Source organism: Gracilinanus agilis, chromosome 2, assembly GCF_016433145.1.
Source record: "Gracilinanus agilis isolate LMUSP501 chromosome 2, AgileGrace, whole genome shotgun sequence".
Classification (NCBI taxonomy): Eukaryota; Metazoa; Chordata; class Mammalia; order Didelphimorphia; family Didelphidae; genus Gracilinanus; species Gracilinanus agilis.
In genome coordinates, this window is record NC_058131.1 from 261890637 (window position 1) to 261908070 (window position 17434).

At 33.7% G+C, this 17434-nt stretch overlaps 1 protein-coding gene across 1 annotated transcript in view; it reads left to right on the forward strand.

The window, feature by feature from the left end:
• The window catches only part of OSBPL2 (oxysterol binding protein like 2), a 104112-nt gene extending 86893 nt beyond the window's left edge, over positions 1-17219 (forward strand). The window contains exons 12-15 of the mRNA XM_044663874.1: positions 1023-1151; positions 4885-5008; positions 6053-6143; positions 15824-17219. Coding sequence (XP_044519809.1) covers positions 1023-1151; positions 4885-5008; positions 6053-6143; positions 15824-15926 — 447 coding nt within the window. The 3' untranslated portion in view covers positions 15927-17219. The remainder of the gene's footprint in view (positions 1-1022; positions 1152-4884; positions 5009-6052; positions 6144-15823) is intronic.
• Positions 17220-17434: the final 215 nt, after the last annotated feature.

Here is a 17434-nt window from a genome sequence, read left to right on the forward strand (position 1 = left end):
GACAGTTCTGAAGGGTTTATGACAAAGAATGCTTTCCATCTCCAGAGAAAGAACTGTTGGAGTCAGAATGCAGATGAAAGCATATAATTTTTCAATTGTTTATTTGGGTTTATGTTTGGGGTTTCAGTTTTATAAGATTACTCACTTACAAAAATGAAAAATATGGAAATATTTTCTACATGACAATACATCTATAACCCAGATTGAATTGTCTGCCCCCACTAGGAGGGGAAAAGGAAGGGAAGGGAGGGAGATAAGTTTGATCATATAATTTAGGAAAACTTGTATGGAAATTTGTTATAACATGTAATTGGTAATAAATATTTTTTTTAAAAATTCTACCTCCACAACATTTTTCATATCTTTATTACTATTCCTACTATTGCTGCTACCTTCTTTTAAACCTGTGATACCACTTACCTGGTCTATTACAGGGACTTCTTAATTGCCTAACTTAACTGCTCTCTCTGCCTCTATTCCATCTTTCAGATTTCCACATTATCTTCCTTTCTCCTTTCAGAAATTTTCAGTGACTTCCCAAAAAGTCTTTACAATCTGACATTGCCCTACCTCTCCACCCTCACCATTCCATCTAAACCAAATTTTTCAGGCATGACACTCAACAGGTGTCTTGCTTTTGCTCCTACTATTTCCTGTGTATGGAATGGCCTGCCCTCTTTTTTACTCATTAATTTTTTAACCTCCATTAAAGTCTTTTATACTTCCTCAATGAAGTCTTCTCTTGTTCCCCTTATCAATAACAACCTGTCTCTCAAAATTTGCCACTTTATTTCATACATCTCTAATCCATTTAAGATATATTATTTAAATTATCTAGGTATGACTCCCCTTCCCAGACTGTAAATCTTAAGGGGAAGAGGGACCATGTCTCATCTATGTAAATTTTGTGCCTTAGTGCCTGAGCCCAGTATAGCATTCTACACACATTGGGTGCTTAATAAATATTTGTTGGATAAATGAACAAATTTCAGGTTATAAATGCATAATTTTACCTATTTCAGGAGGATGAGCCTAAAACATTTGAGCGTGATGTGACTGATAATGTTCCTGATAGCCAAGATACAGTGCAAGTCATACCTGGCAGTGAGCTCCTCTGGAGGATAAACACAAGGCCTCCAAATTCCTCTGAGGTAAACATATAGCAGAATAATAACACTTGGTTTATAAGGATATTTCTGAGCAAATAATCCCTATGTTAGTCATGCAAGGATATGTAATAGCTCAAGACATCTTTTAGTAAGAGGATCTAGGCCAGTGATGGAAAACCTTTTAGAGACTGAGTGCCCAAATGGGCAGCCCTCACGCCACATGTGAAGTGCCCCCTTACCTAGACAGGGGAGGGAGGAAGTGTTTCCATTGGGCAGTTGGGTAGAGGGGCAGACGATGTGAGAAATGTCCCAGACACATGTGGAGAGGGAGAGGGGGAGGGGAGCAGCCCCCTCTTGCATGCATGCCATAGGTTCACCAACACGGGTCTAGAGGATAGAGTCTGGAGCCTGGGTAGATCCGACAATGTAGGAAGAATGAGGTTTGTCCCCTGACAGGTAGGCTAGAAAGATAGGAAAGCAGTTAGTCGTATTGTCTTAGAAAAACAATTATATATACACACACACACATATGTATGTATGTATAATAATAATTGGGACTGGCAATTTCAGCCTAAGATAAGGCATATATATATATATATATATATGTTGAGAGCTTCTAAAATGAATGTCAAGAGACTCTAAAAATTTTACTTTCTTCTAAAACAAGGATTTTTAACCTAGAATCCATGGATTCAGGGAACCTGAATTATAGGGGGGAAAATTATATTTTAAATTTTACTAATCACTGAAATTTAATATTTCTTTGAATTGTGAATGTAGGCAGCAAACATTCTGAGGAGACTATGCTAGGCTAACAAATCTGTGACACCAAAAAACATTAAGAAGCCCTGTTCTAAAGATTAATTTTTCTGAGTTGACATTTTCAACAACAAAACATAATCTTCTTCATTTTTGCCTTTGTAATCCCAGTGCCTTGCACAAAGTAGTTGCATAATCATTTTTTGTGGACTTGAATATTAAGCTGGATCCTTTTAGTGACTGAACCCAAGATGAAAAGATTTATGGTTTCCTATTAATACTGACCACCAAAATTATAGCTTTAAACAAAGCCAACAAAATAATCTCCACATGATTGTATTAATAAATGCAGAAGAAACATTCAACAAAATACTCATTTAAAAAAAACCCAAATATATGGGTGCACAGAAGGACCCTTCTTTAATATAATTTAATATATGAGAGGCAGCTATGTGTCTCAATGGATAGAGAGCCAGGCCTAGAATTGGGAGGACCTGAGTTCAAATATGACCTCAGACACCTCCTAGCTGAGTGACCCTGGGCAACTCACTTCACCTTCATTGCCTAGTCCTTACTACTCTTCTGCCTTGGAATCAGTACTTAGTATTGATTCTAAGACTGAAGGGAAGGATTTTTTTTCAAAGCATATATCTGAAACCAAGAACTAGCATTATTTGCAATGGAGAAATGTTAAAACATGCCCTTTAAAAGCAAGAAGTTTTGTTTACCCTCTTTATTCTTATTTAAACAGTATTCTATAAATATTCATTATTTTATAAATAATAGTAATATGCGAGAAATATTAAATGCATAAACATCAATAAAGAGGAGATGAAGCAGTTTCTCTTTGCAGATGACTGAGGTGTTCATTTAGATGATTTCATATAATTAAGGGAAAAACTAATGGAAACAATAGCTTCAACAAAGTATTACTATGCGCAGTAAATCCACAACAATCATAAGCATTTCTATGTTGTATTTAAACACACACACACACACAAAACATGAGGAAATTATAAAGCTCCTTTAAAATAACTGCACAATACACAAAACATTTGAGAATTCAACTACCAAGGACACTAAGGACTTGAGTAATGACCCTGTACATCACTCTTTACTGAAAGAAGAAAACAAAAGAATTGAAAAATTATTCATTATTGATAGGCAGGACCAATATAATAAAAATAATAATAATAATACTTCAATTATTTTTGTAAATTTGATTTTTTACCAAAGTTGCTTTAAAGAACTAGACAAAATAATAATATCACATTTGAAGAATAATGGGTCCAAAATCTCAAAGGAAACAATGAAAGAGAAATAGAAATGAAAATGGTTTAGCATAACCATTTGCCAAACCTTATTTTAAAAGAATAATCATTAAAAGATAAGAGGCAGCATGACAGAATGAATAGAGAATTTTAGTCAGGCTGACTCTAATTCAATTTCTACATCAGATATCACTGATAAAGATCATGATATCCAACATATATAAAGAATTGATTTAGGCCCGTGTTGACGAGCCCATGGCATGCGTGCTGGAGGTGGCTGCTACCCTCTCCCTCTCCATTCCTGCCTGAGGACATTTCTCACATGTCCCGCCCCTCTGCACAACACAGTCCAAAGGCAGCGCTTCCTCCCTCCCCTATCTGGGGTAAGGTGGGGGGGGGGTAGGGTTCACATGCAGTATGAGGGTTGCAGTTCAGGCATTCAGTCTCTATAAGGTTCACTATTGCTGCCTTATGACAAGATTCACTTCCCAATAGATAACTGATCAAAGGATATGATCAAACAATTTGAAAAATAAAAAGTACTAACATTAGTGATATCAGTGGTCAATGTTGCAAAGATGAGAAAATACATAAATGATGTTGGAGAGGCTATGGGAAGACAGACAAACTATTATATTATTAGAATTATGAATTGATTTTATTGTGTTAAATTATTAAAATTTGTAAACTTTTCTTATCTTTCAACCCAGTAATCCCCCATGGGCATATAGCCCAAGAATAAATAAGAAAAAAAAGATGGTTCCCTATTTAATGGGATCTTCATAGTAGCACTTTTGTGGTAGTATACAAATATAATATAAGTATACCAAAGTAGGTGCCCATTGATTGGAGAAAGGCAGAACAAATTGTGGTGAATGAATAGAACGAGAATATTATTGAACCAGTAGTCAGTAATGAGTATGAGGAATTGAGAAGAACAAGAATTGATACAATACAGCAGCAGAACCAGGAGACTAGTATAAGCAGTGGAATGCAATAACCAGTATTGATCCCAGGAAATAGAAAGATGAACCATCTTATTTTATGTGGGACTACAACTTTATACATATTTTCAGGTTCTCCTCCCCCACAAGAGTCCTTCATAAAAATTTAAAGTGTTTACTAATCAGTTAACTGCATTATTAGGAAAGAATAGACATTATTAGTTAAGCTAGATTATTAGCAATTAATTTTAAAATTATACCAGGAACAGTATTAAATGTATGTTCCTGAAATAAATCTTTAAGAAAATAGTTTTGAAAAAAAGAGCTTATACTGAAGGTATATATTAATTTTGTCAGATTAGTTTATACAAATCAAGTCAAATTTATTACACTGAATAATGGAGTGTGTGTGTGTGTGTGTGTGTGTGTGCAAAAACCCTTTCCTTCTGTCTTAGAATTGTCACCAAGTATCGGTTCCAAGAGTGGTAAGGGATAGGCAATTAGGGTTAAGTGACTTTCTAAGGTGTCACATAGCTAGGAAAAAAACAAACAAACCAGAGGTCAGATTTGAACTCAGGACTTTCTGTCTCCTGGCCTGACTCTCTATCCACTGAGTGACCTAGCTGTCACTATCTCATATTTCAAGCTGAATCAGGGAAAGGTTTTTTGTTCTTTTGCTTGGTAGGGGTTGGGGTATTGGAGAGATTTAGCCATAATGATCTCAGCTTAAAAATTAATTCCTGGTATGCAAAAATAAATAGAATTTATAGTAGTAACTTTTTTCATGTGTGTTTTCTCCAGATGTATAATTTTACCAGATTTACTGTGACCCTCAATGAATTAGAAAAGGGTATGGAAAAGATTTTACCTCCTACAGATTGCCGCCTTCGTCCGGATATCAGAAGCATGGAGAATGGTGACATGGGTATGTTTTTTGTTGTTGGATGATTAAAACCTCTTTTGTTTTTAGCTCTTTCTTATATTCTTGTTCATAGTAAAATCATGCAGGCACTTCAGACAGAGAACTTTAAACCAGTAGTTCCCTACCTAGTTGAGATAAGCCAGAGCTTCTCTAAGGATTGTTGTACAATGTTGAAAAATAGATTTAATTTCCTGTAATAAAAAAAAAAAGCAAACAAATGCCACTGTCACTCAGCAAGCAGTTATTAAGCATTTACTATGTTCTGAGGGCTGGAAATATAAATAAGAACAAAAAATACAGTCCCTCCCCTACCCTGTATGAACTTACATTCTAATGGAAGAAAGGATATGTATGTAACTAGGTATGTATGTACAAGAGAGCAGTTGAAAGGTAATCTGAAGGAGGAAGGTATCAGCAGCTGAGTGTTCTGGGAAAGGCCTTCTTCTAAAGGTGGCCTTTGAATTAAACCTTCAAGAAAGTATAAGGCAGAGGTGAACCAATCACTTTTAAAGGATGGAGTCTGCTCAAACTTAAAGCAAGCTGTGTTGGAGCATAACGACTCCCCTAAATTAGTCTTTATTGTTGGGTTTGTTTATCTATGAAATTATTCTCCCATTGTTTTTTCTTGTGATCTGCAAACCTTTGTATTCAGCTCTTTCATTCATTCTAGGAACATGAAGTTTAATAAGGCACAGATGCTAAAGCTATTAATTTAGTTTTAGAAAAAGATGGAGAATCAAGAACAATGGTTTGTTATTGAAGCTTATTTTTTTTTGTCTTTCATACTTTTTGGTAGTACTTTTTAGTTTTCTTGTCATGAAAATATAAACACTGTCCATAATTTTTCAACCAAAATGGAATTTAACTTGGAGGTTTGGAGTTTTCCAAGTTAAGCTTTTTTATAGCTTAGACTTTTCAAAAAAGAATGTTGGAGTCAATCCTTTTTCCATTATATCTGCTCATTTATGATTTTTATTGCTATATATATTTCATTTAGAAATTCCTTCCATTAAGATTTATTTCTAAAGAGGCACTTATTTATCCTAGATTTAGCCAGTCAGGAGAAAGAAAGACTAGAAGAAAAGCAAAGACAATCCCGGAAGGATCGTGACAAAGATGAGGAAGAATGGAACACAAGGTAAGTTTTTAAAAGGATAGTGTCAACAAACCCAGTTGGTGGCATGTGCTTTGTCTGATCCAAATCTCATTATAACTTACTAACTACAAAAAAATTAATCAGAAGCATGAGAAACTTATCACTAATAGTTTAGCAATTAGATGATGATTATGAATTCTTTGGTCTTAGCAACCTATGAAAGCAAAAGGAGAAAATGACTGTCCTGTGCCAATCTCCTTCTGCTTCTATAGTGATGAAAAAAGGGTGCTTAGTGCAAAGAATAAATCATTTTCAGAGCTTGTGGGTAGTCATAGAGTGAAATACAGTTTTGATGGCCATAGCAATTCTAAAAAGGTTTTTGATTTTTAGACTGATGTGCTGTTGGTACCCTAAATGGGAGCTTCTTGTCTGATGCCAGTGAGCCAGCACATTAGAAGAATTGAATCATATCAGTATATACATTCTTACCATTAATAAAACCAGAAGATATAAGAAAGATGCAGTTTAAATGGAAGAATGGCTCCTGATTTTCTTTGGAAAAGCACATAAAGGAGTTGGTTGAATTAGTTTCTTTGTATATCCTAAAAAAACAAGAAAATTAATTTTATGTGATGAATGGTCATTTTTCCTTGTAGTACTCATGATAAGCACAAAGCAAAATGAGTAACATGAAGATAATTGTTAATTATACACCAATGTTTATTGCATTGAATGATGAGATACAGAGACTTTACAAAAAAACTCAATAAGAGTATTCACATTAAGTCATTTCCCTTAATGCTCAATGGCTACAATGTAAGGAGAGATGTTGAAAAATACTTTGGTTCATATTTGAGTAACAATTGATGCCAGTAGCTTATAGACTACACAGAAGATTTATATTATGAATATGATTGCCAAGAAGAGTTAGGAAGTAATTAAGCATTGAACAATTTCACAGTTACAAAAAATGAAATTGAATATATCTCAACAGACAGGAAATAATTGTTTACTTATGTGGGAGTTGTTTCGAACCAGTTGTCTGTGTACAATTAGCTCATAAGCTTGTTACAATATTATTGAAAGAGAATTAAAGATAAAAATGACAAGATAATATGGCATACAATTATGACAATTTTTAACTGAAATTTAAATAGCCCCAAACCTAACTTAGAGACATCTAGATGGAGAAGTATATACAAGTATGGACTTAAGGTTAGGGATTCCTGAGTTCAAATTCAGCTTCAGACATTTAACTAGTTGTATGACCCTGGGCAAGTCACTTGACCTATCTGTGTTTCCATTTCCTTATTTGTAAAATAAGGATAATAATAGTACCTACTTCTCAGTATTGTTGTGAGGAGAAAATGAGATTAGGTTTATAAAATGCTTTGCAAACCTTAATTCACTTTTATTGTTATTGTTACCTATTCAAACAAGCTATTAATGTAAAAAGTGGGAAATGGATAAAGGAAAATTTTCATCACAAATTTTCATAATTTCTTATGACATTGAAGCAAAAACAATCACCAGAATGAGGAAGCTAACAGAAGAAGAGTAGAAAAAGCATTTATTCAACACCTATTATGTTCCATGCATTGTGCCAAATGCTTTACAAATATTCTCTCATTTGATTCTCTCAACAACCTCTTAGAGGTTGGTGTTATTATCCTTTTCATTTTACAGTTGAGGAAATTGAGGCACAGAAGTTAAGAGATTTTGTCCAGGGCCACATAGCTAGTAAATGTCTGAGACCACATTTGAACTTAGATCTACTGTACCACCTAGCTGCCACATTACCTTAGCCAGTCAAGCAAGAAACATGGAAACAGAGGTGTGGAATATAAATTTACTTGTAAAATCTTATAAAAGAAGTAAAAGTGTGTAAAATTATGTAAGTTTTTTCCTCTTTTATTTCTCCTTGTCCCAAAACAAGGAGAAATAAAAGAGGAATAAAGCTTCAAGAAAGTTTGGCACAAGACCCAGTTAAAACAGATCGAACTAAAAGCATTTAAAGATGAAAATAGGATAATGAGTGGTTGATGAATGGAAGAGATGTCAAAAATCTGTAGCAGACTATATTCCTTATCTTTGACAATGGAACCACTATTTTTATTGTGTGTGAAAGTAGAAATGGAAATAACATTAAATAAAACAAAGGCAAGAAAAACAGCTTGGGCCAAACCATATAAGGAGGAGGTCTTCATAATTTAGGAGGGCATTTAAGGATTGACTTAAAAAATATTTTTAATATGTTTGTTCCAGTTACATGTGAAAACAACTTTAACATTTGTTTTTAAAATTTTGAATTCCAAATTTACTTCATCCCTCCTTTCCCTCTTCTCCACCTTGAGAAGACATGCAATTTAATATAGATTATGCATGTATGAAGCTGGAGAAGGAAATGGCAAACCACTCCAGTATCTTTGCAAGAAAACCCCAAATGGGGTCAGATATGACTGATTATACATGAGCAGTCATGTGAACGTATTTCCTTATCAGCCACGTTGTGAAAGAAAACACAGACAAAAAAGAAAAAGTTTAAGAAAAAAAAGAAAGAAATTGCTTTGATCTTCATTCAGATTCCATCAGTTCTTTCTCTGGATTTGAATAGCATTTTTTAATCATAAATCCTTTATGATTGTCTTAGATCATTGTATTGATCAGAATAGCTAAGTCTTTCACACTTGATCATTGTAAAATATTACTTTTACTGCATACAAGGTTCTCCTGGTTTTGCTCACTTTAATTTGCATCAGCTCATAGAAGTTTTACCAGGTTTTTCTGAAATCATCCTGTTCATCATTTCTTATAGCATAATAATATACCACATTTCATCACAGTAATATACCACAACTTTTCTAGTCATTACCCAATTGAAGATCATCCTTTCAATTTCCAGTTCCTTGTACCACAAAAAGAGGTGCTGTAAATATTTTTGTACATTTAGTTTCCATTAAAAAAAAAAAAAACCTCTTTGAAGTACAGATGTAGTAGTGCTACATCTACAATGCTGGGTCAAAAGGTATGCATAATTTTATAGTCCTTTGGCCATAGTTTAAATTGCTCTCCAAAATTTTTAGATCAGTTTACAATGCTGCCAACAGTACATTCGTGTTCCAATTTTTCCATCTTCCCTACAACATTTGTCATTTCCTTTTCTCTTCTTTAGCCCATCTGATAGATGTGAAGTGGTTCCTCAGAGTTGTTTTAGTTTTCATTTCACTAATCAATAGAGCTTTAGAGCAATATTATGTAACTATAGTTAGCTTTGATTTCTTCTTCTGAAAACTACTTGCTCCTATTCTTTGACCATTTATCAATTGGATAATGACTTATATTCTTATAAATTAAACTCATTATATATTTGAGAAATGAGGCCTTTATTGGAGAAACTTGCTGTAAATTCCACCCCCCCCAAGTTTCTGACTTTTCTTTTTATCTCTGCTGCATTCTTTTTATTTGTGCAAAACCTTTTAAATTTGATATTAACAAAAATTATCTGTTTTACATCTCATAATTCTCTTTGTCTCCTGTTGGGTCATAAATTCTTCCTTTTTCCTTAGATCTGACAGATAAGCTATTCCATGCTCCCCTTTATAATCCTTTATGTATAAATCATGTACCCATTTTGACTGTATTTTGGAATATAGTTTAAGACATTTGTCTAGACCTAGAGCTTCTATCAAAACTCCTTTACAGTTTTCTAGCAGTTTTTGTCAAATAGTGAATCCTTATCCCCAGAGTGTGAATCTTTGGGTTTATCAGACACTAGATTACTGTGATCATTTACTACTCTATTTGTTTATCTAATCTATTCCATTGATCCACCAACTTTATTTCTTAATCAGTACCAAATTATTTTGATGATTTTTGCTTTATAGTACAGTCTGGTCCTGCTAGATTACCTTCCTTTGCATTTTTTTATTGATTCCCTTGATATTCTTGACCTTTTATTCTTCCTGATGAATTTCGTTATTATTTTTCTAGCTCCATAAAATAATTTTTTCATAGTTTGATATGACAAGGAATCTGAAAGAGGGACACGTGCCACATTATTTGTAAAAATGGTAATTCTCTCCCCCTAAAAAGCAGGGGAGGAGACTTCAAAGGATCATAAATTTGGAACTTTAATGACATTAGAATGAAGTCCAGCCCCCTTATTTTACAAATTAATCAATTGGGGCACAGAAAAATTATGATTTATATAAGGTCATTCAGGTTATAAGTGACAAAACTAGGATTTGAGCCCAGGTACACCAGCTCTGTCTAGTAGTGTTTCTACTATACACGTTTCTAAAGATGATCTTCATATGAATGAAAAGAATTCTTGAAGAAAATTTGAGACAGGCAGAGGCAAGCTTTCAGAAATTATATTTTTAATTATATGCTTTTAAGATTCAGAAAATATAAGATTCCACTGGGGTTTTTTTTATTTGTTGTCTAAAAAAAATTTGATTTGGCAGAACTAAAGCTAAAACAGAATCTCTCTTCAAACAAGATGTCATCCAATTATTTGTTATGCTTGTACAAATTTGCTTGCTAACTTCAGCAATGGGTTTAATTTTTTGATCCATTCATTTTCAGGAGAAATACAATAAAGAAGTATGTGTACCAAAAATGTTTGCCAATTCTAGCACTAAGCCCAGAGAGGGATGCTCAAAAGCCCAAGAAATTCTCCTGTTGTACATGGCATTGTTCTACTTGTGAGATGTATAATATTCCAGATAGATTAGCTTTATAGTCCACATGGGTGAAATCAAGTAGAAAATGCCTATTATCTATATTGTGATATAGAGGGGACAGACATCAAACCTGAAAAGTGTGCATGACCAAGAGAGAAAGAGGGGGCAGGAACTTGGAAGGAATTACACAGAAATTTCAGTAACTCCAACTTTTTTCCATCTACTTAACAGCAATGTTCACCTATTTATTCTGTGTGACTCTGAATTATGGAACACTTCATCCTCCAAAGAATTGCTAGTGACTTCAAGGAAAATAGATAGCTCTGTAGTAGGCTTCAGTAGATTTTATCTTATTAACAGGGAAGGGGTTTTGTACCAGAAGCAACATGAAATAGCATTAGCATTCAGGAGATATATGATCAGAAATGGTAGTAGATTAGTTATATAGCAATGATGATAATGATAACAATAATAATAGCAGCTAGCATTTATATAGCACCTTCTCTGTGCCAGGCACTATGCGAAGCATTTTACAAATATTATTTCAATTGATCCTTGGAACAACCCTGAGAGGAGGTGCTATTATTATCCTCATTTTAGAGATGAGGAAACTGAGGCAAACAAGATTTCAGTGACTTGCCCAAGGACATATGACTCATTAATATCTGAATCTGGATTTGAACTCATATTCCAGTCCCTACTCTGTCTACTGTGCTACCTAGCTGCCCTCTTGCAAGAGATATCAGGTGAAAATCCCAAGTACTATATGACTACATATGTGATATTAAAAAAATCAGAGACCTCCGGTATATAGAGTAGCATGTTTGTGGAAAGACATAAACAAGAGATGCTGAGGATGAAAAAGGCATGGAGGAATTTTGAAAGCCTGTGATATTGAAGAAAGTACCTTGAGAGCTGACATTACAAAGAAATTAAAGTATTAAAGAAAAAGGAAAAATACAACTGTATATATGTGAACAGATAAAGAGTAAAATGAACAAAACCAGGAGAACCCTTTATATAATAGCAACATTGTAAAGATAAATGACACTAAAGATATTAAGACTTCTGGTCACTGCAAAGACTAGCCAAGATTCCAGAAAGTTGATGAGCAACCTGCCTGACAGAAAGAGGAATGGCCTAGATATGAAAAATGAGATATCCATTTTTGGGTATGGCCCCAAATATCAATAGTCAATAAGCATATACCAAGGGCTTATTAAGTGCCAAAGACTATAATAAATGCTGGAGATTCAGATAGAAAAAAAAAAAAAAACAGTCCCTGCCTTCAAGGATCTTACAATCTAATGAGGGAAGGAAAATAAAAGAAAAGAAAGTTGAAATGGGAAAAGAAGGTATGCAGAGGGGATGTAAGGTTTTCCCCCAGTTATACATCTCAAGCAACCCATTCATCTTATCTGAAAACTGACCCTCTGCTGGTCAATCAGTTACTGTTTTCTTGTTCCTTTGATTGAATTCATACACTTGGAGAATAGTGGGATACCTTTTTTTTCTGATTTACGGGAACTTCACCTGTTCAGTGTTCCCTCCATCTTGGAAAATTCCTAATCTTTCCTCCAGTTAGAAATCAGATAACCTAATCTTATATTCTGGTTTATGTCCTGTTAATTGTTTTCTTTTAATGCATAAAAATCTGTCTCCTTCCATATTTGGAAAACTTTTTGTTTCCTCAGTCATTTCAATCAGTATATACTATATACAACCAAACTTGCTATATGCTCTCTATGTGTATATGTGTTTGTATATATTTGTGTGTGTGTCTCTCTCTTTAGACACACATACCTATATACAATAATATATGCATAAAATATATTTAGGATACATGTATATGTTAAAATCTTTATATTTTTTCCAGATTATATGTCTATAGGATTTTTAATAATCATTTTCTGACATTTTGCATTCTATATATATTATCTTCCTCCCTTCCATCTCCCCAAGAGGATAGGTAATGTGATATAGGTGCATATGTTATCATATAATACATATTTCTATATTCCTCATGTCGTGAAACAAAACATATATTGCTTACACTAGAGAAAAATTTATGGAGGAAATAAAATGAAGAATGGCATGTTTCAATCTGCATTCAGCTTATATCAATTCTTTCTATGGTGGTGGATGTCCTTTTTAATTCTGAGTCCCTTGTGGTTGTCCTAGATCCTTGCTTTGTTGATAATAATCAAGTCATTTACAACTAATTATCATACACTATTATTGTTATTGTGTACAGTGTTCTCTTGGCTCTGCTTGCTTCACTTTGTATCTCTTTCCAGGTTTTTTGTGATCCTGTGTGTGTGTGTGTGTGTGTGTGTGTAAGTTTGACTTTTTTTAGTAATTATTAAAGTCATATTCTGAAATTAAATTATTTTAGTTCGTTGCATTAAGTTTCTGGTATTGAAATGTGATTAAGGAAATATAGATTTTTATAAGGTTTATGAAAATTTCTATATTTGTCTCTGCCTCAAATAAATTAAGTATTTTTCCCCACTTCAAGACCCAATAAAATATCATGACAGTTGACTAAAATGTCCTGAAATCAGTTCTTAGTTCCTAGGACTAATCTCTTTTGAACAATATTCTTTTAAAAACCTAAAATTCATGCTTGAAAGCTGCCTTTCATATCAGATAGATTAGTAATTTAATCATCAAATTCTATTTTTTTCTTTCTTAACCCTTGAGATTTAGTGAAACATCATTTTGAAGGTTTTTGGTTTTTTAATCCAGAAACAGATTGAGAGAACATGCAAACAGTATATAAATACAGTCAAATTTGTTTTACTATTAGAACTAATTAAATACCTCTCCTTAGTTCAAAACATTTGAATGTTTCATGGATTTTTTATATGTGATTTTCTTCAGTTTCAAAGTTTCCTTGGATTAGGAATTGTAATATTAAAAGCATGAGAAAGAAAAGAGTTTGCATCACTAATCTGTATTAAATTCTTAATTAAAAAGCAGTAAGACTCTAAAATAACAACTATGATTTCTTGTTAATCCCAATGTAAGCTGTCCCAGAGTGGAATGCATCTGAAGAAGTGGAATCCATAGCTTCTTCCTTGGATCTTTTGATAAAGTACCTTGTATTTTTTTTTTTGAGGAGAATGTGGAAAGAGATGAATTAGAAGAATAGTTGGTAATGGTTCAGTTACACTGTGGCAAGAGATATATTTAGGGAATTACCCTAAGAGTCTTTGCTTAGCTCTCTGCCACTCAATATTTTTATCAGTAATCTGAATAAGGATGGCATATCTGATCATCAGATTTACAAGTGACACAAAGCTGGGAAGGATAGTTAACACAATAGATAACAAGATCCCAAAAGATCTTGAATGATCAGAGTGTTAATGCCAGATATAATAAGACAAAACACAGTAAGAATAAATATAAGGTTTTAAACTCGGGTAAAAAAAAATCAACCTTACAAATATAAGATGGAGGAAGAATATATGGGAGTTTTGGTGGATGGAAAGCTCAGAATGAGTTAGCAGTGTAGTATAGACAAAAAAGACACAGGAACAGAGCTTCTGGGAACAGGAAAGTTATTTCCCTCTAACATCTGTCTGGAGAGTGGTGTCCAGTGCTGAATGCCACAGCATAAGGACATTGCCAAGCCTGAAAGGGTCAAAAGGGTGACCACCAAAATGGTCAACAACAACAACAACAGTGTGTCATATGAAAATGGTTTGAAGGAATTTGTGCATTTTTGTAGTTTTAGGAAGAGAGAACTCTGAGAAGACATGTTAGTTATCTGCAAGTATTTGAAGGGCAGTCATGTGGAAGAGGAATTAGATTTGTTCTGTTTGACTAAGGTGTGGGGTAGGTGTGGGAGTGGAACAATTGGTAGAAGTTGTAAAAAGGCCTATTGGACTTTATTAGGAAAAGCTTTGCTTAACACTTGTCCAAAAGTGGAAAGAACTGCCTTAAAAGATTATAGGCTCTCTTTCCTTAGAGGCCTTCAGGTATATGGCATATATTGGACAACTCAGTTGGTTAGAGTATTATCTTCTTGTATGAGATAGTATTTGTAAAAAGCACTTTGCTTATGTTAAATGCTTATTCTCTTCCCCTAAGAAAAGGAGCACAAAATATAAATTTTTTTTCAGCAGTTGAAATTAAAGCAAGCAAGGTCTGTTTTAATCCTTAAAGATGTCCCTGGGGGATTGTTGATTTAGTTTAAAATGTTTTGATTCCTTTGTTATTGAAGATTCCTAGTATCTTCTGCTTCTAGATCAATTACCCATCCCTCACCCTGAAATCTGGTAAGGTTTTAAGGAAGCAACGTACCTGTCATTGTGTTTAGAATCCATGATGTAAATTTAAAAGTAACTATAGGCGGGCAGCTGGGTAGCTCAGTGAGAGCCAGGCCTAGAGATGGCAGGTCCTAGGTTCAAATATGACCTCAGACACTTCCTAGCTGTGTGACCCTGGGCAAGTCACTTAATCCCCATTTGCTGAGCCCTTATTGATTTTCTGCCTTGGAACCAATACATAGTATTGATTCTAAGGTGGAAGGTAAGGGTTAAAAAAAAAAAGTAACTTTAGCTTACATTTTTTTCTTTTTGTCTTTAGTTTGGAAATTCTTGAGTTAATATTATTAAAAAAAAACTTTTATTTACCTGAATAAATTATTTTATCTTATATTTAGCTAAACAAATACATGTATATGATATAGCCATACATCTTTTTCATCACTAGTTTGCTAATAGTTTTGCATTCAAACAGAAATGTCAAAAAACCTCACTGGATTTATTTGATATCTTAGATCTAATGGAAAGATCATTTGAGGAAGAACTGGAATTGTAAGTTACAGAAAAGTCAGTTATCTCTGCTTCATAGAATCATAAATCTAGAGCTAGAAGGGAAATCATAGGTCATTCCTTCTAACCCCCTTCATTTTCTACATGAGCCACCTAAAGCCAGTGGAGGCAAAGTGACTTGCCTAATGCTGGGTTTCTGAAGAAAAGTTTTTTTCCTTTAATTTAATATTTTCTTATTGATCTTTATTTTCTACAGGTGGTTTTATCAAGGTGTTAACCCACATACTGGAACTGCTGACTGGTTATATTCGGGTAGATACTTTGACAGAAATTTCTCAGACTGTCCTGATATATACTGAACCATTGGAACAGATTCTTCAGGACATGGGGACATGGAGAGGTCACACTCTACTTCAAGCCAACTCTTCTGGTCTTGTTAATAGCAGAAACCAGCTTTTGTAACAGCAGTTTTAATGGAAATAGCATCATTCACTGATCAAGGATTTAATTCTTATTAGTTTTTTGATTGCCAAAAAATTTAATTGCTATTGTGTTCTCTTCATGAAGCTGCACTTGAAATCATCAAGTTTTCACTAAGTTTTAAAAAAAAAGGAAAATTTTTTGTGATTCCCTTTCATGTGACAGAAATTGACTGTGACCAGTTTAGTTTACAAGCACCCTCTTAACTCTTAACAGCATTTAAAGAAGTAACAGGAAGACATCCATGTTTCTACTTGTAGTGAAGTAAAAAAAGGGTTTCTTCAAGTATTCAGAAGTTGAACCAGTGACAATAAGTATGAGAGGAGAAGAGATGGATCTTGGAAACTATCCTCAGAGGTATAAAGAACTGAAGTAAAGAACTACTATAAAATGATGGTGATCCAGAGGTGAATCTATACAAAACACAGAATGTCAGACTGAATTGGATAAAAAGCTGCCAAATAACATTTTATTATTTGGAGTTCCTGTAAACATTACTTAATAAATACTGATGACAAAACAACTGATTTATTAGCATTTTGGTCACAAGCAAGGTATGCATTAATCAATATCTAAGTACTATCCAAAGTAAAACATTACAGTCTAGAATGATAAAAATGTTCATAGAAACATGAAAGATAAACACCCAAGGCTGCTTTTAGTTATGTGTGAAGTAAGTCAGGCCGGTAGAGTTTGGTACTATTTATACTGACTTTTCATTCTGGAAAAAGCATTTAATGCCTCTAGTGTCTAGTCAGTTTTGAAAGCACTTCTTATGTATTCATAGAATCATTGTGGTTTTTTTTTTCCCCTTGATATGCATGTTCTAAAACATTACTGAATCACATCTGATTGTTGGAGGGCAAGGGGGTTGGGGAGGGCAGAATTTAATTCAAATGGTATAACTAGAATTATTTAAGAAATAATAGGTATAATATCTGTCTTAAGCACATGTGGTCATCAAAGTGACTTATTTTTCTTTGTGTAGAAGTGTCAAAGCCATATAATGTCAGAGCTATTTGAATTGCAGATCAATTTATTGTATATATACACATATATACATAATATTATTGAGTTAGGTTACAAAGTCATACATTTCTGAAGAAAAGGGATTATAGTTTTCTGTTTGGCTTGAATATTATGTTTGCAATTAAAACCCTTTTTAAAGCCAAGACTTGTTTTGAAAGCTTTTAATTTGGTAACCATTAGAAACTGGAAAGCAGCTGTGTTACTGCTAAGTTTATAGTCATTCAACGATGGCTGCAGTTCTCTTTACCAACAACTTTACATATTCTTAAAATGAACTTGAAGATTGACTTCTTGATGCATTTGAGGATTCATGTGCATGATATTTTTCACAAAACAGATTTTGAAGTATCTGCCAATG